The sequence below is a fragment of the Xiphophorus maculatus genome, chromosome 15 (genome assembly GCF_002775205.1).
Source record: "Xiphophorus maculatus strain JP 163 A chromosome 15, X_maculatus-5.0-male, whole genome shotgun sequence".
In the NCBI taxonomy this organism is placed as follows: Eukaryota; Metazoa; Chordata; class Actinopteri; order Cyprinodontiformes; family Poeciliidae; genus Xiphophorus; species Xiphophorus maculatus.
This window is the reverse complement of record NC_036457.1, coordinates 6,821,293-6,843,890: the sequence shown is the minus strand read 5'-3', so window position 1 is coordinate 6,843,890 and position 22,598 is coordinate 6,821,293. Positions and strand designations below refer to the sequence as shown.

The following is a 22,598-nucleotide window of genomic DNA, read 5'->3' as shown; positions in this document are numbered from 1 at the left end:
TGTTTCATCACCTAGTGGTTTGTGGGTTAACATTTGGTGTAGGGCTTAATGTTAGAGTTTAAATTGCAGGGGTCAATATGAAAAAAATATAATTGTTCAACAATATTTGCTGTTTTTCTTTTTTCTAAATTCTGCCCTTTCATCATTTAAAAAAAAAAACGTTTAGTATGTACAGCATTTTTTACCCCCCAAAATGATCTATTCATGTTTGTGTGCATAATTTTACTAATACAACAACAAAACTGATAATCTAAGACACTCAGACTCTTCACCGGGTAATACATAGCTTTCAGACTTAAAAATTACTCAACTCAAAGTATAAATAATAGATATACAAAGAATAGACTTGCTTTCCAAGCATAGATTTGGTCAGATGTGTGGACATTTCATACATTTTAGGCTCACAACTGACATTAGAGATCAAAAATCAAAAATCCCCCAGAGAGTGGTGGAGTCATTGTGATAACAGAGAAGAAATAGAAGAATGAGGAAAATATGGAACAATTACAATTGATATTTTCATAATATTCAACAACAATAGCACTATTTTGTGTTTTCCAAAAATGGTGCAGCCTTAGTGTAAATTGACCAATCTTTTTTTGTTTTGTTTTCAATTTCTGTTGGTGGAAAGACATTTCGAGCTGCTTTGCACATGCAGTTTTTTTGGCTCATGTTAATACAGTTCGGCTAAATGACCTAGAAATGGATCAGGAGAAACAATGTGTTTCAGCACAGTTTCTTTAAAGTTGTAGTTTGACTTTTTCTCTTAAACACGAAATTGTTAATCTTCTACTCCCCACAGAACAGACTGAAAATATAACAATTACAACGTGTTGAGGAAACAAGTCAAAAAGGTTCAAGTAGAGAATTTTTGGAAACATTTGAGAAAGAGATTATTTTCTTTCTAAAGTCACTGTGTAAGATTTTATTATGGTTGACGTTCTAATTACTTTGTCAGTTACAGATTTATTCAAACTAAGTAGAGAAATATTTTTCTTTTTTTTATTGTACAATGATAATTTTCACATTTTCTAATTACCGTATTAATCTTTTTACTGTTATCGTTTGGTTTGACCAGATCAAAGTTTGCATATGAAAAACTTAGAGATGAAATCACCTTATTCTGAAGTTTTATGTTTAATCTAAAAGTTCAGATTTTATGAGGTGTAAATTCACTCTTTTGCCTCAATGTCCATATTCTGAGATGCTGCTTGATCCTTATAGTTAGCATTTATAAATATTTAGCATTTATAAATGTGATTTAAAATTAACACGGCATTAATTCTTCTGTTTTTGTCTCAAAGAGTTATATTGGGGATTATCTCACAGTCTAATTCAGGAGGAAAAAAGCAATTAACTGCTTCGGTTGAAGAAAAATCTTCACATGCATTGTTCTATATCATCTGAAAGCTTCTACATAACCTTTCAGAGAAAATAAATGTATGTAAACAAAGGAGAAGATGATGGAGACTGCACACAGCCTCCCCCTCTGATGAACCTTTTTAGCACAGCATTTAATCTAAATGTTGACATCAGACTGCTGTACAAGGAATAGCATAGGAACAGAAGCTGAAGCCATATAAACGTGAAGCAGAAGGGAGAAGAAATGCATTTAAAGAGCAAACTAAATTGATTGTAGAAGATGGAAGACAATATAGAGTTATTGGGCTTTAGATGCTGCTGCGGGCTGCGAGACAGCCTCGGAGGCCAGATGGCAAAAGTCTCTTTTATCAAAAAATCTTGACAGATATCTTTGCATGTCTCTCCAGACTGATAACACTTTGTTCCATTTAGCAACTGCAAATAATCGTTAATGTGTTGTTGGTACCGTGGCTCGGTCATGAAAGTGCCAAGGGAGCTGTGAAGTGGGATGAGCTATTTCTATGCATAGTCTCAGGGGTAATGATCCAAATCCTGTTTTTTTTCTAAACTTAATGTGAAGATGGCTCAAAGTATCAGTGCTGATGGGAGGTGAGGTTTGGTACGAAGTCCGTCAGGTTAAACTGTTACCGTCTATGTTTATTACTGTTTTATATGACAAAACAACAAAAAGTAGTTCTTAACTGTGAATTGGACTGAAAATTGTAAAGGTTTTCAATAATCTAATTAATATTAATGTGAAAAATGTATGCTGATACCCCTAAATAAAATCCATACTTACTATAAAAGCACACCTGTGTGTAAAATAGTATCTAAATCAGTCCAGCTGTCTTTTGAATATCTGAGGTTTGTTAGAGAGGAAACAGCATCACAAAGACTAAAGCAACACCTGAAATGTCAGGGTTAAAAGTGCGGAAAAGTTCATAAAACTGATTTCCAAGTTTTAACACCATTTCATCCATTATACCAAAATGGAAATGGTGTGGCACAACTGCAAACCTACTGAGAGACAGTTTTCCACTTAAAGTGACAGGTTGGGCACTGTAACCCTGTCACTGTAACCAATCAGAAAAAGCGAACAAGAAGCCAACCTGTACAGCTCAGGTGGAATAATCTGTTGATTCTTAAATTAATTAAAAAACAGATATGGCCTTCATGAAAGAGTGACAGGAAAAAAGTTGTTGAAATTATTGCTTATTAAAAAGGGACGATAAATTGACCTGGATTTCCTTAATATTGGGAGATTGGCCCGACACATGAAAAACTGATTTCCCTCCACAAAGGTCTGAAAAAGAATCTGCACGTGCCAACTTACTTTGTCAGACAAAAGAAAAAACAGTCATCAAGTAAAACACTTTTTAACAGACTACCAAAGCTAAGCAAGATGGAAGAATGGCAGTGGCAGCATGATGCTGTGTGGATGTTTTGACTTTAGAGAAGTTGATGGAAAACTTATGGTAGTATAAGACCTGAATATTGATTTTTAAACATTCTCTCTGTTCACTCTGACTGAGCTTCAGTTATTTTATGAAGAATGGATAAAAAAATATTGACTCTAAACACAAATACATAACAAATTTTTCACATTTTTATTTGTAAAATACTTAAAAAAAACAATTCATAATTTTATGAAAAACTATTCACTGTCTTTTTGTTGTAACATAAAAAATTTAAAGTTTAGGAGTTGCACTATACATGGGTGGAAACAGCCTGTCAGCGTCTCTGTGATAACTTCCTTCCTGCTGTGCCCGTTTGTTTTTCTCTGCCCAGCTGTGTGTAAAAGCATCCAGGAACCCGTCACGAAGGAAATCCTTTTTGAGTATCTGGACCGCTGCGCCCAGGGAGTCAACGCACAGAGCCGGAAACGCCCGTCTGACCCGGACTCGGAGCTAATGCCCCCTCCCCCTCCGAAAAGACCCAATTGGGCCTCACCGTAACCCCCCCGCCTCCTCCAAACTGAGCCCCTCTGAACTCCGAATCAAACCCACAGTCACAGCGAACATCCTCATCAGCATCCAGACCCTCTACAGTAAACATTTCAAGCCCGTCTGCTGCGTCGCGTTTTCGCTTGTACATGTATGGACCTCAGAGAAGTGACTGCCTCAATGTGATTCATCCATTTACCTTGTAGAAATCTTTGTAGCTTGAATTGCTTGTGTTCTTATTAAAACACTGAACATGATGCTTAGATTTTTTTTTTTGACTGTTTTCCTATTTATTTTTTTCTAATTCATGAGCTAAACAGCCAAGAAAGGACTTTGTTATGGCTAACACCTGATGAGCATTGTTTACTTTGTGTCAACCATTTCCTTGTTTTAATTTGAAAGAGGAGTAAACATAATCAAAGCTCAATCTGTCTTGATGCGTTGAGTTTCCTATCAACTAAGATCTCAGCGTTTCAATTAAAATTCACAGGATAAGTGTTCAGTGGAGGGGATATCTAGATGTTTTAGGTGTATAATTATGTAGTGGCTAAGGTTTATTTCCCAGTGATCTGCCTGACTTTATCTTTAAGGCGGTTGTTTTGCTTCAAAGGCAGCAAGTAAACAGAAACTCATCATTGCGGTATTTTTACTCAGCCGTTTCAGTCTCAGCAGCTCCCCGAAGGAAGAACTTGCTGCTCGGCAGGAAGGCAGTGGACCCTGAAAAAACTGCTCAGGAGTTGCACAAATAACACAACAGGAAGCCTCAGGTGTACAAAGTGCATGGATCCAAATTTGATGCGAGTCTAATCCTGTCGGTGGGGAGCTGGGCTGGTCCACAGAGACCCAAAACCTACAATGTGCAACAACCAAAGATCCTTATAACGAGGTCCAGGACATGCTCAGATATTTGTTCAGTCTGCAAAAAATCAAGAGCTTCTTTTGCAAACTAAAGATCAGTCAGTTGCCCATAATATTTTGTCTTTTTTCTGTACATATGTTAGTGTTACTAACGCTGTGTTTTTTCCAAAAGCTTGAATCAGAGGATCCCGTTTGAGGGGATCTTTATTTTTTTGGCAGCTCTCATTTACTAAGTGCAGGTTACAAACTGTGATATGGGGCGACCCTGATGAAGTTCATCACCTGTTTTATGGAGGAAGGCTGACTCACTGCCAGAAATACCAACTAAAGGTTTCACTCCACATGTTATTCAAACAGTTCTTTATAACTGAGCCCTGCTGTATAAAAGGCTGCTCATATTTTAGACTGAAACACAGAGCAATCACAGTTCCTCTGATCTTTGGTGATATTTCTGTAAGTATAAAGCTGAGCAAACATTATAAAATCTAGCTTCTCTTCTGATGTTCTGCTATAAATCACTCTGTAAATGACAGACACGTCTCCTTTCATCAGTTGTCCAAATAACGGTGCCAAATCCTGATGCTAAGAGGAGAAATTATGCATATTTTTTTGCAGAATTAGGTTTTTCAGCTTTGTTCAAGAGGGAGGAGTGGTACTTTAAGGGGAAAAAATCATTCCTGTTTCTATTTTGTCTTAAACAGAAAACGGATTGTTGAAAATAGCCATCACAGGGGAGCACAGAGACACACAAGAAAGAAAACCATTCACACACTCAGACCTAAAGGCAATTTAGAGAGATCAATAAACCTAACAGATATGTTTTAGGTTTTAGGACTGTGGGACTCCAGCTCAGGACCTTCCTGGTACGAGGCGTCGTCATCAAAATGGGAGTATGGATTATCAAAGGAGCAAACAGAGCTGGAGCCGGTAGGAGTTAATGACTGAAGAAATGTGGTTGCTAATATTGAAGAAAAGGTAAGCAATTCTGGGCAAGTGAACAGCATAGCCATTTCAGATTTGTCTTGTGTTCATTTTTATTCCATCTTCAGTTGGAAGTGAACGGCATTTGCACAATATCAAGTCAGATTACTGAATATAGTGAATGTTTTTTCTTAAATAACGTTGACGTGGATAAAAGAATAACTTCAATAAATGACCAGGCAGAATTGTGATCGAAGACAGTTTTCCTCAAATCAAACATTTCATGCATACATTCCTACTACTCGGACCTGAAACATTAGTCATTCACGGTCGGTAGCTCAAATGGCAGGGCCTGCTTAGTATTTGCTCTCATATTCGTCAGGATACTCGTACGGCTGGTTGGTTGTCACTGGTGACATTCACTGTCAGAGCAAAGAACAGAAACAGTCTTTCTGCCATCTGGCTCCATCGCTCCTGTGTTTCCATTGCGTAAAATCCAATTCTGGCCGTGTTGCCTGGACTAAGAATATATTTGGTTGTGTTCTTTTTTTCTTTTGTGCATTGTTGATTTCATCAATTTCATGTAAAACCACACAATTTGACCAGATTTATTCAAATTGGTCATTGAGCAACTACGTTGTTGTAACTCAGCTCAAGAAGTGAAACTAATTATTAAGTTGCACACACAGTATGTTGCATTTCATTAGTTTATATCTCTTTATTTGATTTCATTTAAAATAAAGTAAAACATGAAATTTAGATTCTTAAAAAAATAAGAATGCTATAACAAAGCCAGTTTAAATAAGAGGATTTTTATGCAAAGAAAATTACACAATCCTGACTTGACAGATGTCCATCAGTTATTGACAACCCTACACAAGATGGCTACAAAAGGTCGTTGTTTAAAAAGTTGAATTTCCATAGAACGCTGTACCTAATCGTATTGATGTGAAGTTTAATGGATGGAAAATTGTGTTAGAAATATACGCAAAAGTTCTTTAGCCATACATGTTTTCTTTGTCTGCCAAAAAAATATTTTGGTCTCACTTGATCAGTTCACCTTCTTTCTACATGACTTCTTACAAGCTTAAGAAGTGCTAGTTGCCACAAGGTAAGCTGCACCTTTCCCAGAGTTACCATGGACTTTGGCTCTTTCTGGTGAAGACCAATGAAGTATTTGTGACAAAAGATGAAAAGTCGTATGAATTCTTTTACACGGCTCTATTTGCTGCACAGTTACTAACTGTATCAGGTAATTAGTTGCAGTTTTATCCCGAATGAATTCCCAACACCATTCACTATGAGCTCTCATTAACACCTTTACCTGGGAAACACAGGCTCTATGCCGCAGGAACCTTTCAGGTGTTTCGTGTTAGCTGAACACAAGAAACAACGAAGTGTGGAGCAGAAATACTTCCCTGCTCTTCTATATAAAGGCAACAAAATTTGTTGTTTAAAAATCTGAACTCAGATTTTGCAGAGCAAGTTTTAAAGCCGTCTCTGATTAAAAATTGAAATCTACATTGATTGCCCTCTGCAGCCTCTCCAGGGTCCTCCAGCAGCAGTTTCCACCTGCTTCCCTAATGCGCCGTGCTTGACCTCTTCTCCCCCCGTGAGGGACGGGCGGATTAAGGTAATTCCCCCTCCGACTTTAAACGTGATTGCCATCGCTTCTTTCCTTTCAATTTAAATGGAAAAAACCTTGTTGCCAGGTAACATTTTTGATGTCTAATTTTCACCTCTTGCCCACATTGTTGCTTGTTGCTAGGAGTGTTACCCTTTGACAGCATTTTTGTCCTTCAGTTTTCATGGAGGCCGTTAGTTTTATGTTAGTAACCATGAATTTAATTAAAAACGACAAAAATCTGAGAACAGTTGCAGTGTCCTGCAAAAGTCTTCATGCTCATTGAACTTTTATTATGTTTTGTGAAATTACAAGAATAAGCTTCAAGGTATTATTATATTGGGATTGTGTCAGACAGACCAACACTGCAGCATGCTTTTGTTTTTCGTTTGCTTTGCTACAATCACATTTTGCTGTACTAATAGCTGCAAGAGGAGGTATGTCTCTAATTTTCCTTGCAAATTATCAGTAGCTCTTCGGATTAAATAAAGAACACCTTGCCACAGATTCTTTAATTGGTATTTAGGTCTGGACTTTGACTGAGCCATGCTAACATGGGTACCCTTTCATATTTACCAGTTTACTGTATTTCTATGTTTCATCATATGGTGTATTGTAGGTGGTGCACAGTGTTAGATTTTCATTAGAAACAACACTCACATCCAGACCAGGTTTGTTGCAAACTGCAATTGATCTTTATCAAGGATTTCTTTCTTATCGCCAGTCGTCCATAAAGTCCAGATTTGTCTCAGATTTCTCTTGACATATCTTCTACCTGAGCTGTGGATCTTTGTTTTATAATCAAACTTTGCTTAAGCTTCACTTTCAGGCTTGTTCCTTTACCTTCATGACCCCTTTTGTTCACTAATGTTGCCTGAAAAACGTGAGGCTCTGACAGAACAGGTGCATTCGTACATAGAGTACAGATGTTTATTTAACAATTAGATGTAATCTGAACTTGACTGGTTGCACTTAATTTTATTTACACCGGTCAGAGTAAAAAGGGCTGAATACAAATACGATGGAGGTTAGAGACCACAATCCTTGTCTCCGCTCTCGGGGTTACAGCCAATCAGCTTCAAGGAATATAAATGCTGCTCTTGGATTGGTTGGTTTGCAAATGCCACCCAATAGCGTGTTAAATAGCATTGCGTCGAAATAGGTCAGCTTCCTTAGCTGCATTTTGTTTTGAATATTTTAAATAATAATAATTACATTATATTTTGTAATAATTTTTGATATACTCTACGAAAAAATTCTGCATATTTTTTGCAAATAATTTGCAGTTACATTCCACAGAAAAATGAATCCATGAAAACTGAACCATGAATAGACAGAGATATGGACTTGTTTCAGATTTTTATTTATACTGTAAATAACTTACAAGCTCATGCATCATTTACATTCAGCTTCATAGTTATGCCCCACCTTGTGTTCTTCAGTGCAGTATCATGTTTGGCAATGTGTCTCTGCCACACAGTAAGAAGGTCGGGTTTATTTTAGCCTCGAAAGTCAGAATTCAGTTATTTTAGGATTTAGATGACGATTAATAGTTCGTCATGCAGCACGGAAAATTTAGATCAGGAGTCAGAGATGAATGTAAGCCAGGAAGTATAACACCAGACAGGTAAAAGAAAGAAAAAAGGACACGCTTGAATGTGTCTGTGTGTGTTAGAGTTTTATCTTCCTGTATGATGGCGCCTGAGGCGACTGCTCCTCTTATAGAGGAGATGGATGAGCAGCACTCCGAGGGCTCTCTTCCCCTCTGGCGGCACATGAAAGCCGGATGATTCTCATGAAAGCCGCACTCACCTATCTGTTGTGAGCTTCCTGCCGGTGAGACATCACCCCTCTCATAGGGCAGGTGCAGGATTCACACCGGCAGATACCATTTTATGCTTATTTTGTCCCTTCCATTACATTTGCTCAGATTCATGCACAGAAAAGGACCTTCTTTCACCCAGAGGAACCGAGCAGCTTTTTAATCCACACGCTTCTATGCAGCGCTACCTGAATCATTATCCTGCGGAAAACACGGGCAAGACGGCAGTTCAAACAAACACGCTAAATGTTTGAAAAGGCAGATTCGGGCACGACAGTAACGTGTTTCCCCTGGGAACCTTTTAGCACCAGAGGGGAGAAGAAGGTTGTATGGACCAGGAAACGTAAACACACTCCGTGTCCTCGCATGAGCACAGGTGGTGCCGGGAAGATTACGAGGCTCTCGGTTCAGGTGGAAGCAGCCATGTTTCAAACCAATATTAAATCAGCCGAGATGACTCGCAGCACATCGTGGTATTAATATTACCTGCAGTTTTGAATAATGCATTTATGTGGCTCTCACTATTTGATCAGAGGGGCAGAAGGTGGCTCGTGCCGGAGCCTGGCTGTTCCTATTGCCCTCAACCAAGCACATAATCAGCCTTTTTGTTCTGGTCTTGGAAACAATAATGAAAAATGTAATAAACTCAAATGGTATTTTGATTATCTTCAGATAAAACAGCGGGTTTTACAAACTGTGTAACAGTGCAGCCTTTCTTTTTACCTGTCAGGTTTTTTAGTTGCATTTTTACACAAACCTCTGCAGTTCTTGGCACTCCTGGTAAAAATGTGTGAAAAACATTTAAAAGATGTATTGCAGCAGCATGGTATTGCACAAAGAAATTTATAAAAACACAACCTTTTAGTGTAGTTACTGTGGAAAGTAATTGAGTTGGACTCAACGAAGCTGAAAATATTTTAACCCCTAACAGGTCCAATAAAGAAAATGTAGCTGAAGCATATTTTTAAATTATGCATGCTATGAAAGCTCATCACTTCCTGTTTCGCTTAAGTATTGTTATGATTGTCCCATTTCCTTTATCCACTCTTCAAAATGGGAAAGATGGGAAAATGTGTCAGTCAGGTTAAATGGATTCAAGAAAATTTCTAATTCTGTAGTTATAATCAGTTTGTAATTAAAAGTTTAATGCAATTGCCTGGCAAAAAACAAGTCTTTCCTCTATATCATCCATTGCATGCCATCTCTACACTGATCTCTTTGTAGGCTATTTTCTGTCCTACCATCACAAATACACACCTGTGGACTTTACTGAAAGCTGCCAGTAAAATGTGACTATATTATAAGAATTTTGCTCAAATTTTTACCGTAAGATCCAGCATTTGTGGCCGGTGCTTTAGGGTGATCATCTGAATTCCTCCACTTTCACTGCGTTTATCTGATTATGTGATTGAAAATGATCATAATATTTTGATGCATACCCTATAATGTGTTCTGTGATTTCTCTCGCATAATGTTATCTATATTGTGTGTCTGATATTCTCTAACTATGCAAGGATGTGCTCTAATCTCCAAAAAGACTCATTTGAACCTCAGTGAACCCAAAAGTCATGACTCTGAGTCAAATCTTCATTTGACTGATTTTAATAATGAGTTTGCTGCTGATAATGAAGTCAAACTGTCCTGACCCGATTACCCTGCTGAAATTAGAAATTTAATTGCATAAATTTTTCATCTGCCGGAGTTGGGGAGCCATGGTGGCACAAATCTATTACCCACAAATTTTCCCCCTCATAAGCTCCTCTCCGGAATGATGCCGCGTGGCAAAGAATAACTCCCATTTGAGGGGAATCATCCTCCGTCTCCATCAGGAACAGCAGTTAGAGAGGCTGTTTGAGGACCATCATTCAGCTGGGATTGTTGGCAAAAAGCATTCACAAGCCGCCTGCTGGGGTCATTTCAATGAACCAGTGATCAGTTTTGAAAGGGAGCACACAACAAAAGGTGAATATGCAGAGATATGTCTGCATTTTACTTTTAAATTAAATACTGCTTTAGGGAAGGTAGAATTAAAAGGAATATTAAGATTAAGGTCATGTCGGCTATTAAAATGATGGTGTCACACCATCAGGCATCACTAAAAAGATCTGCTAATTTTATTCCATCTTACAAAAGGAAGATCTCCTTGGTTTCATACCTTGCAGCATCAATATCAAGACAATTTAAATGACTTAATAACACTGCAGGCTGGAGAAAAATATGTATATTTAATCTGTGGGTTTGAACTTTTCTTTTCAAACCCCAGTGATGAGTTAGAGTGGCAGGGAAATAAAAAGAACCGACTCCCCACATGACTGCGTTACCATCAAAAGGTCAGTCCTCATTTTTTTTAGATAATATTTTGAATTTGCTCTGTTGCTCAACCCTAGAAGTCTCCTCTAACTCCTTTATATTCACAGCAAAACTCAATCAGAACACAAATGTTTTACTGCAATCAACTTCAAATCACTCTAGTATTTTTTTGTTGTTTTGCGCAGTATAAGGAAATAGATTTCCCTCCCCTCTGGCTGTGGTAGAGTAAAAACCCAGAAAATTAAACCATTTTCTTTAGCATAGATTTAAATTGATGTGCGAATGCCAATGATATAAAAATAAGAACTCAGATGGAAAAGTTGCAGGCATTTGCTAAGTCTTTAAGTCACAAAGTGCTTACACTGGCTTCAAAAATGAAAAGATGTTAACTTTCTAAAAATGTTAACTTTATACAGAGCTGTTCAAACATGTTTGCCCCATTATATGTGTGTTATGTTTATGCCTATCTGTCACACTAAATCTTTCAAATAAACAAATTTTAATATCAGACGAAGATGACATGAGTAAATTCAAAATTCAGTTTATTGAAGGGTATTTTATAGCGCAATCGAGTAACTGTTATCTTTAGTTGTTATAAAGAACTAAAGAAATTTGACTTTGCATCATAGCTGTATCTGATACCTTGAAATTGTTTTTTGTCTCTTTAAGAAACTCCTATCCATTCTCAAAACAATCCTTCTGCATGATCGCAATTTTTTTAGAAGCATTGAACTGAGATGGAGTTGGTATGATAAGCTCAGCAGACGCACAGTTCCACCAGGTATTTGCTCGTTGCTACTGCAACTAGTCTGGAGGAGCTGTGTGAGGAAAACTTAAAGGCATAAAGATTTTCAGATTTTGTGGATTTTTTTGCATTACATGCCTGTTTTTTTTTCTAGAATCTATTTTACCACTTGTTCCAAAAACATAGCTGAACAATTTCAACATTGTGACCAGAAAGAGTTGAAGTAGCTACAGACCGTAAAGTAGTGATAAAAGGAGACGTCTTGTGTCTTTTAAATTTTTTTTGCATTGTTGCATTTCTTTACCAACTTCTCCATTTTATGAATTAACTGATGTAGTTTTTATGCAATTTAAATTCAATTTTTCTTCAGCATTCTCTATACTTATTCTGCTGCTGCACTTCTTTGAATAATGCCTAGATTTATGTGTTGAGCTAAAACTCAAGTCATACTCTGCACAACCTTAAAAGGCAGACAGGCAGTTAGGATGTAAATTACAACAATAATCCCAAACTGGCTCAGAGAACTTGCAGATGGCGTTTGGCATCCTGGCGCTGTGAGAAAGCAAAGAAGTACATTTCATCTATTTGAGCGGTGACATGTTCAGAATATTTGGCTCTGAAACTTACAGACTGAAAGTTATGGAAAAGCTTATTTTCCAACCTTTCTCTTTTCGCCGGTGAGGCTCATGAGCTTGGAGAGGAAAAGAGGTGGAGGGCTCTTCTAACGTCCAGAGATGAAAGTTTTGCAGAAAGTGAAACTATGCCCCCATCTTTCTGGGTGCTTCACAGAGCATTACCTTTGTTTCAGGCATAAGAGGTGATTACATTTCCACTGATGAGAGTGCTTAACAGCAACAAAAGTAGGGTCTTAGTGCGTAGATGGACTCCTACGTCTCATCAGCAATTCGCTGTCCCTTTTTATGTTTAGCGGGTCGAAGCCTAATGGTGATTCAGAGATGTGGACAAGCTACTGATGAGGCTCAGCGTTCAGGCCAAGAAAACCAGGGAGTTACGTTGCTACTGACGTTTTTGCTCACAAAAGTACATGACCCTTGAAGTGAACGCATTTTGTCATATTACATCAGACTCTTGGAAATGAAAAAATCTTGTTTTTTACCTGACCTGTCTTCTGTCTCCTTGGTCTTCACAAAGTTATACGTCTGTCGCCTTTACAGAACATCTGCATTTACATTGAGTTTACAGTTGTAATGTGACCAAATGTAAAAACTCTCACAGGGAATACGTTTGCAAAACACCAAATCAGATTAAAAGAAGATGGAAGTTGAGCATAGATAATAGATGCCAAGAACTGAGATGGTGAAATTACATCATTGTAATACAGATACATTAACATAATACACAAAACCACTATAAAGAACAGCTAATGGGAGTGGTAATGACTGTAAATTGTGTGTCTCGTTCAGGTTGGGGATGATTATAACAAGCTTGATTTTTAGATGACTGCTGACAGATGCAGTTCTCAGTGGAGATGATGCCACTTCAGCTGAAGGCGACATAACTTCCCTCCTGGATGTCACTGCTTTGGAGACACTGATATTCCAGACAGGAATGATGACCAGATCAGCAACGATTCCCTGCAGCAAACATTTCTCCTGCATGCAAGATTAAATTATCTGTCACTGTGTGCCAGTGTCATTCTGCCCCTCATTGCCTTTGCTCTGATTATCTTTTTTTCTAAATGAAGTCTTTTCCATGTTTTTGCTGCCGGCTCCCAGAATGCTGGTGTGTGAGACTCTCATTTCTGACACGGAGACTGAAAAGTCCAATCTCGGGTAAAATTAGCTGTAGCATGACGAATTTGCACAGTTTTTAATAAAAGGTTTTTTCTTGTTTCCATTTTCTCAATCTCTGGTTTCTTGCTGTACTTTACATCCTCCTGACAAATGTTTGTATCTTTGTTCTCCATATGAAATCAGAAACTAAGTGTGTATAATCAGATTCTTTAAAAAAAGCTGGGGTCAGGTTAAGTAACCATACCCAGACCCAATAAATGTTGGACTTGTAGAATCAAGAAATCACTTCACAATTTGCCTCATGTCATGAAATAGACTGGAGAGTCGCATAAAGGAAAAGATCAGCCTAAGGAAATCTAAAAACAGATGAGAATGGAACATCTATCAGTCTGAATAGAATTACAAAATCATTTTGAATGTTTAGGAACTCCAGAAATTTAGTAGAAACAAAGAAAACAATGTGGAACCTCCCTAGGAATTGCAGGCACACCGACATTATTCCAAAACTTAATGGTTTAACAACAAAAGCATTAGGGAAAAATCAATTAAATGGGAGTCTTCTCAGGCCAACATCATTGCTGACATAAAAAAAAAAGATCCTGTCTCACTTTAGCCAAAAAAAGAAATATCTTGAAATAAATTTACAGGCTGACAAGCAGTGTTGAGCATGTATTGTATGTGTCCTAATGAAATTATTCCACAGACAAAAACATCAATAGAGACATGATTCTCACTTTCCTGCAAAACTTAAACTAGATGTTATCTGGTCTGAATCTCTCTCTCTTTACACACAAGAAGCTCTCACTTTATTGGTGGTTAAAAGTATTGTTGCATCAGTTTGCTAAAGTCTGGTTTAAACATCCTTCCTCCAGAAAACTGAAACAAATCCAGTTCTGCTGCTTAAAATGTACAAAATATACTGTAGACTGTAATCAGAGTTTTTTGAGCCGTTTACACTGAAGAGCTGATCCCCAGCATCAGATGCTGCTTAAAAACTATTTCATTTTTGATGACATCTTCAGTTGCAAAGCAGACCTTAGAGATCATTTCATTTTTTTTAAATAGACTTACTCTCATGAGTTAAATTAATGAGTTTTGTTTGTATGCTTGTATGGCAAGAAAGATATTTGTATTATTCTAAAAACTTCAATAAAATGTTACAAATCTATTTTTGAAAATACACAAGAACCATCCATGAGTTTTGGAAAAGCCAAAGCAAGCAAAAAATAAAGATTGTTCTTCTTACTTTTGGTTCCTGGAAAAAGACAGGGCACAGAAAAAACATGGAAAAAACAAAACATAAGACAATAGTCTGGATTTGAAATATTTCTATTTAATGCCTTACATAGCTAACTGTAACATCAGTCAAATATGGAATTGACTGTTTTGATTTTATGAAATTCAACAAGGATTTTAATTCAAGTCTACACAGATGAAATAGTTCTTTTTGTTCGTTAACCTCTCCATCCTTCACTGCTGGATGGATAAATAGTCTTCCAGTATCTTTGCTTCAAGAGACTGGAAGACAACTTAGATCTCAAATTAAATAAATCTAAGTGAAGTAGTCGTTATTGAAAACAGCAATGCTGAGTCTACAATAATAGACATATCAGTCAAATCAGTTAGTAAATGCACATTTCATTATAGTTTCTATCTTTTATGACAATGTTCTTCCAAATCAAAGTTCAATATCCAAAAACACTTAATGGACTAAAGAATCCACAGATTAAACCACAAATTCTTTGACTGAGTGATAGACTGCTATCAAAGGAGTGGGAGCATCATATAAGCCTTTTAGCCTGTAATGAGCCTTATATTACATGCAGGCTTAAAATGCTGCCTGAAACCGTAAAAACATTTGGACTACTGCCTGCAGATCTGTTATATTAAGATTATTTCTGTGCTTTCAGGCTTCACGTTGGTGCCAGTAATGAGTAATCCTGTAAAGCCTCTACAAAGAGCATTTGTTATTCTCTGGAAACTCATTACTTTCTTTTTAAATTCTCTTCTGCAGCTTTCTTTTGGATAAAACACTGTTTTCCCAAGAATTTTCTATTTTTTTTACCGAGATATACTTGTGTATTGATGAGACGCTTTTGGCTTTAATGCGATCACAGATTCACAGGTGCTTCTATAAAAACAGTGGAGCCTTACTTCGAGTGGGTCTCACATATTTCCAGTTTATGATGCCGAAAGAGACGGCGGAGCAGTTTTGAAACGAATAAATTGGATTTGGTGGAGGTAGAGGTTGGGGAGGTAGTATGAGGGGTGCTTTTGTCACAGTAAAAGTAATTTTTCATGTGATATAGCTGCAGGACTGCGTGCTGCTTTCTGCAGTGTATGAAAATAATGGAGTGATAATTCTCTAGTTCTCTGCTCAAAGGGATTATTCCTGAACTTAACTTTTTCTCAGTTGTGGTGAAAATGCCAGAAGGTGCCTTCTCATTTTGCCACACCTCATTATGTTCAGGGAAACAAAGACAGCGATGCGTAGGGAGTGTTAGCTTGTGCCCATCGAGGGGCTATAAAGGAAATGGACTCAGTTGTCTTCTGTTTATCTTCTCTATTCTCTGAAATAGACACTGATGAAACATGTTTACATTATTAATATACTGCTGTTGATTGATTCTATGTATATGAAGCTCACATTATATTCTCTTTTATGCTCCTTCCTACATGAAACAGATCTGTGTGAATAATCCACAGATTCATTCCAAGAAATTTGAAAAACCACAGATAAAGAGTCACTATTTATCCTGTCATAGCATATTCAGGAGTGTAAACATATATTGCAAGTGTTTTTATCCTAATTGAACAGCAAAATAACACTTTAATGATTACTAGTCTCAAATGTATTCAACTTATTCATGAGAAAACATCTCATAGACCCTGCATTTCTGAGGAAGCTTAGCCCACTCCTCATAAATAAACTGCTGCAATTCATAAATATTCTTGGGTTTGTGTGCTTCAGGTGCATTTTTTAAATTTAATCAAATATTTTCAAGTCAGGTGACTAGGATTTCTGCTGTTTCATCTTCTAAAACCAATCCTTTGTGGACCTTGAGCAAGCTTGTTATCATTTTTGTCCTGTCCTCCATTTCTTCTGACTAACCAACTGAAAAAATGTCCTCTGCTTCACAGTTCTGTTTGTGCAGTGCTTGTAATGTTACACATTAGTACTGCAGTCATGCACAACAATAAATATAATCATTTCCGTGAAAGTTCCCAGAGTTCTGGGAATGACTTTTGAAACCTCCCTTACAGTAGTCCAATGATGTCTTTCCGTACATCCAGTCCTCAGAGCAAAACCACTCACATTGTCAGAGTATTTAATAAGTGTACACATGTTGGTTCAGCCTTTATATTAATCTGCTTCTGGTGTGCCGCTGAGTGTCAACGGTGTTTAAAAGATGTCCCAGCAGTGTAAATGCAACTGCACCCATGATGCTTGTAAACTCAGGAAACAGGAAGGCAAAAGGTTCAGGAAGTGTCTGAGTGTTATGGATTTTTAGAATGACTAAAGCAATAAAATACACAATTACACAATTCTGCACTGTGAGCAGAAAGATGGCTTCTGGTAAGAGTAAAATATTCTGGTCTCAGCCCAGATTTGAATTTGGGATTTTTAATCTACATACACCGATGGCTGTTTAATTTCTGTCTAACACAAACACTGTATTAGCCAATCACGTGGCAGCAACTCAACCCGATGAAGAAAATTTGCTGAAGTTTAAATGACTCTGGAGGTCTGAGGTTTTCAGAAACTGCTCATCTACTGGGACTTTTCATACACCACCGTCATTCAGATGTACAGGAAATGGTTTGAGAAAGACATTTCCACAGAGCAGCAGCCGTGTAGCTGAAAACGCTTTGTTGATCTCAGAGGAGAATGGGCAGAAAGGCAACAGTAGCTCAAACATGATACAATCAAGAAAAAAACTTCACCCTGTACTTCAAACAACATGATTCTGTTTCTCTCCACTTTTCTTCCAGACTCTGGGAAACTTTACTTTTATCTGAACAGATGACTTTGGACCACTAAGCAAAAGTTCAGTTGAGCCCAACTAAGATGATTTTAGATTTCTCAGTCTCAGTCCACTCCTCATGAAGCTCCACAATATTCCTGACAATCCTCTCAAGATTGCTGTCATTCCTGTTGCTAGTGCACCTTTTCCTTCTACTTCACTTTCTATGAATGTGCTTGGATCCAACCAGTTGCTGCAGCAACAACCTTTTGTGACTCTGGAGGGTGTCAGTGACTGTTTTCAGGACAAGTCGGCAATCTTTCCCATAATTGCCTTTTTCCTAATATCTAAAGAAAGATACTGCTTCACAGAAACTGTCTAGAGTCATTTTTTGTTTTACTGTATATTTTTTGATCAATAAAATAAAATATATCTTACCTGTAACAATATCAAACTACAGTTCAAGCAAACATGGTAGCATTGCTGAGATTGATTAAACACTTACTAGGAAACATTAATACTCTTATTGAAAATCTACATTTTGTGCAGGTTTAATTAGGGGCCACATCTTATCTGAGTCAGTCTTAAAAGAATCAAAATCTGTTCCTTGTGTACCATCTCCAAATCACATGGAAAAGAAGTTTTACAGCCAAGTAAAAAAACACCTAAACTTTTCTCTTCAAGTTTATATATTATTTCATTTCTAAGTTTAATGGCCAGAAACAAACAAAATTGCATTTGTAGGTTTGGTGTTTGAAATATATGATCATTTCTGGAGAGACTTTGGGGAGGTTTTCACTGAACGGTGCACATCATCCGAAACTGTGGCTGAGAAAGTCACATTACGGTGGACCTTATAAATTGCTTCACAGTTTGATTTGTGTACAAACACCCTGGAAATTGGGCTTCACTCCCCCTAAGACAGTTATCACCTAATGTCTTTATAGCCAGAGTTCACACAGTGAGTGCACAGCTAAATTTCAGATGTAATAGTGCAAAACTAATATGTCACGCCTGTGCTGTAATAATTTGAATGGGAGTCTGGGGGATTAGCATTAAATCATGACACGCTGTTAAATAATATTTCCAGAGTCCTCACAGGTCATATTGTGAAATCTGACAATTAAAGGTGTTTTATTCCCATTAGGTACATTCAAGGTGAAAGATATTATATATCTTTTACCTTGAATGAATAAATATGAGCATATGCATATGCTCATATTTGACTGAGCATATTATTAGTTTGTTTGCAATAGTCCGAGTTTCTGCATAGCCAACATTTCCAGGCAGGTTTTGTGGCATTTCACCTGTTCATACAAATTACCTCCAAAGGATTTTTGTAATGTAGGTTCCAAGTGACCCCATTAATTTTCACGTTCTTTATGAATACAAAACATTTTTTTCCTTCATTAGCAATGCATAAATGCTGCTCCAGGTGGAGCAGCTTAATGACATGTAAAAAGCCAAAACTCAATTTTCCAGAGCGGAGAAAAAGGACGGTGGTACCTTGAAGGTGTTCGGCAGTAATAAACTCATCAAGCAAAACTTAAATCAAAAACAGACCTGATGGCTTCAGTACTCTGTTTGCCTCATTACTTTCACAGCTCACTGAATCTGAAGACATATTCACAATCGTCCTGCAAAGATAAAGTTTCATTTTCAAACTAAGGAACCTCAGACACTGAAGTGCAAATCTGCTCATTGTTGTTCTGCACAGCCGGGTTTCTGGTCAACATGATATGCATAAACAGAAGCAAACAATTGCTTTTCATACAACTGTTTTATTTCCCACTGTGTCATGCAGTTTTTGGTCTCTATTACCTTATTAACCAAACATGAACACCCAGAACTCTCTTCATTAATTACAATTTGCTGGTAGTTAATTAGACGTCCCTGTCCCTTATCTTAATCTAACTGGAGCAGTTTGTTTTTTAATCAACAACCGGTTGGTTTCTAATCCCAACATTAAATTAGAGTGGTCACTTAACTTTATCACAGAGGCGGTTACAACAAGATTTGGTCATTAATCTTACATCTCATAAAAACAAAATAGCTTTTAGAGTCAGAAACATTTATTGTCGGATGAAGATCTTTTCAAGAATACTATTGTCATAACACTGGGTGAAATTTCATGTAAAACATTACCATCAATGTATGATGACCACATTAATATACATACGAATAATTACCATTTTTACCAATTTAAAGCCAATTTATAAAAAAAAAGTCATACCACTCTTTAGTGATGATTTTTAACCTTGTATCCAATACAAGGTTAAAAAGGACGATATCACTTCAGCTCTTCTTGACTATGAGGGTCTAATTTTTGAATAGATGTTCATCAAGAAAAACCTAAAAACCTGTAAACATACTTAAGCAATTCATACACAGTTTAGTCCGGACTAAACATTTCTCCCCAGTTACACTGCCTCTGTTGTTGCTGACTTGTATCAAACAAACGGGGGTAGCTCTGGATTTAGTGATAAATTTCACCTGAAACCTTTCACTAATTATCTTCCTTGCACAGCTTTGATATGAAGATAGGAGTTTCCTGGTGTCAGTTAGGGATGCCAGTGAGTCAAAGCAGAAGGCAAGTCAGTCAGATTCTTACAGGTCCTCCTTTTACTAGTTGCTTTAACAGAAAACCCTCTTAATGGAGCAGCTGAATACAGACTGTGCAGCTGTAGGCTTTTATTTGATTTCTGGGAGGTCTGCCACCCCCCCAGCTTCCAACTACACTAATGACATGAACTGTGTGTCATAGGTATTTGACGCCGCAGGATGCGACACACGGAGGAGGAAAACTCCAAGCTTAATTTAGCTGCTAGTGTCTTACTAAAGAGGGTGCTTATGAAACCTGATGGTCTTTAAGAGCCTGAGGCAGGATGGTTGGCAGGCAAATGAAAATATACAACTGTGTATTATTCTACAGTAATTTTTCAGACACCTAAATGAGCCTTTCTCATATTGTTGTGTTTAGGAAACCACAATTAACTGAAAAGAAAAATGCCGTCCTCGATGGTTGTAATGTACTGAAACCAAATGCAATTTCTATACATAAAGAAGACATCTCAGTGCTTTAAATCAGCCCATCTACCTGCAAGGCAGAAGAGAAAATAGATCCCGCAAATTTCATCCCAGCTGTTATTGGTAATTATGCATTTTTGAAATCCAAAGAGCTGAAAATCGAGCCAGAACTTTAGGTTGAGAGGGTGTTTGTAATTGATATAATGGAACCGGAGTAAAAGCTTTGAAACGAGAGCTTTCGGCGAAGAGAAAAGCCTTTGTAGGACGACAGCAGCACAAGCTCTCTGTCACATCAGAGCAGAAAAACACAAAGCACAGCTGATCTGAGTTACGGCGTCATTTGTAGGGATTTAAGAGGCTGAATTTCTCTGACAATATTGGCTGCCGCCACATCAAAGCGTGCCCTGTGACTGGCAGTAAACAGACTCTCACTTGTTCGGCATCAATGGTGGTTGAATAGTGGATAGTTCTAAATGTCCTCTTGAAGAATGGGTGCATATTGCACACAGTCTTGTTTCCACAGGCATAAAATATGAAAAGAGGCGATGTTGAGCTTCAATGTAGAAGTGAATCTTGTCTAGTTAAATATTTGGAGACATAACAGCAGATGCAGCACTCGGGGCAAATTGGGAGCACAAACTGTTTTGATTAGAGTGTCCAGTTTTGCAAATGAGAACCCAAACTGGCTGTAGTCACACATACACAACCCCATCAGAGTATTTTCATAATTGATAAAAATAGAGAAAACATCATGAAAATAGATGGAGAAATTGGTGGAGAAATGAAGTAATTATCAAAAAAGCTTATTTTGAAAGTTCTTCTTTTGACATTTTCAGTTAATTTACTTCAATTGAAGTAAATTACTACAATTACTACAATTGTTCAGTATTTTCCAAAATAAGCCACCACTACCATAAATATCTCTTTGACATTTTTTAGTTTGTCACATTACAACCACAAACTTCAGTGTTTCTTATTAGGATTTTATATCCGGTCAAAGTAGCCTGTTACTGTAAAAAGGATACAGAATTAAACTAAAAATATGAAAACTTTGACTTGCTTTTTTACACTCAACCTTTCGGAAGTGATACTTTGCAGAACCACCTTTCTTGGCAATAACAACTCTAAGTATGGCTATGCAAATATAAAGACTAAACTTTTTCTCATTCTTGTTTGCAAAATAAGAATTAGAGAGCGCAATGTCATTGCAATTAGAAGGTCAAACTAATAACAATGTAAAGACATACCATGTAGTTTATTTGATGGTCAGACACAAAAATAAATCCCACTATTATCATTTCACAAAACATCAAGAATTTATAAAGTTGCATTGCATAATGATTTCTCATCAAGACTTCATTTCACCTCTCCTGCTTTTCTTCTTCTCTTTGAGCATCAGTTCTGCTGGACTCCACTCTTACTGTCTTTTCTTGTCTGTCTCTTGTGTTTTCTTTCACACAAAATACCACACTATTAGCATATTACCAAACTAATTAATTCATTATCTGTAGAGGTGGTCTTTAATGAAGTTATAAAATCCACAATAGCTGTTTTTTTCATTCTGCCATTCACTTTCAAACTAAGGATTGTAGTGCCATTCACTACAATCAGCAGTGGAGATGTCAGCTTTAGCCGTGGTTGCGCAGGACTGAGCTGTAATTACTGTTTTCTAGTGACACATGTCAACTGCACTATAAGTGCTTAACAAAAAGTAACTAAATGAAGCTTCATCTGTGCCTCATTACATGAGAGCACTTCATTTTCAGCTCTGCTACTCATCCATTAAAGCACAGCATGAGTATAAGCAGCTAATATAATGAAAAACATAATTACCGAGTTTTTACGCTTTCACCATGTAATGTGTCTGAAAACCCTTCAGATGAGGCAATATCTCCCACCAAAGATGAGGAGGTAACACAAATAAATATCTGTCAAATAAAGGACAGAGAAGTGAGGAGCTAAACATATTAATGTTCAATGATTTTAAAACCAAAATGACAAGTATTATTATCATCTGAAGGGTTCTGAATATTAAGGATATTTCAGAATTCATTTTCAGCAACACATTGGATACGCAAACTGGTTGACATGGGGTGAGGTTCAGGAACAGGGAAGCTGAGGTGCAGCTTTTTGAAATTGGTCAAAGACATTACTGCTGAAGTTCTACATGAGACGGAAAAACAATATTTTATATGTTTTATTGAAATTTTATCAGATAGATAGGGGAGTAAGGTTTTTAGTCTTTTCAGCACATTAAAATTAAAAGA

At 37.2% G+C, this 22,598-nt stretch overlaps 1 protein-coding gene across 1 annotated transcript in view; it reads left to right on the top strand.

Annotated features, from left to right (window-relative positions):
* rngtt (RNA guanylyltransferase and 5'-phosphatase) overlaps positions 1-3,732 on the top strand; it is a 102,447-nt gene extending 98,715 nt beyond the window's left edge. The window contains exon 16 of the mRNA XM_023347884.1: positions 3,151-3,732. Within this exon, the coding sequence (XP_023203652.1) occupies positions 3,151-3,317 (167 nt within the window). The 3' untranslated portion in view covers positions 3,318-3,732. The remainder of the gene's footprint in view (positions 1-3,150) is intronic.
* Positions 3,733-22,598: the final 18,866 nt, after the last annotated feature.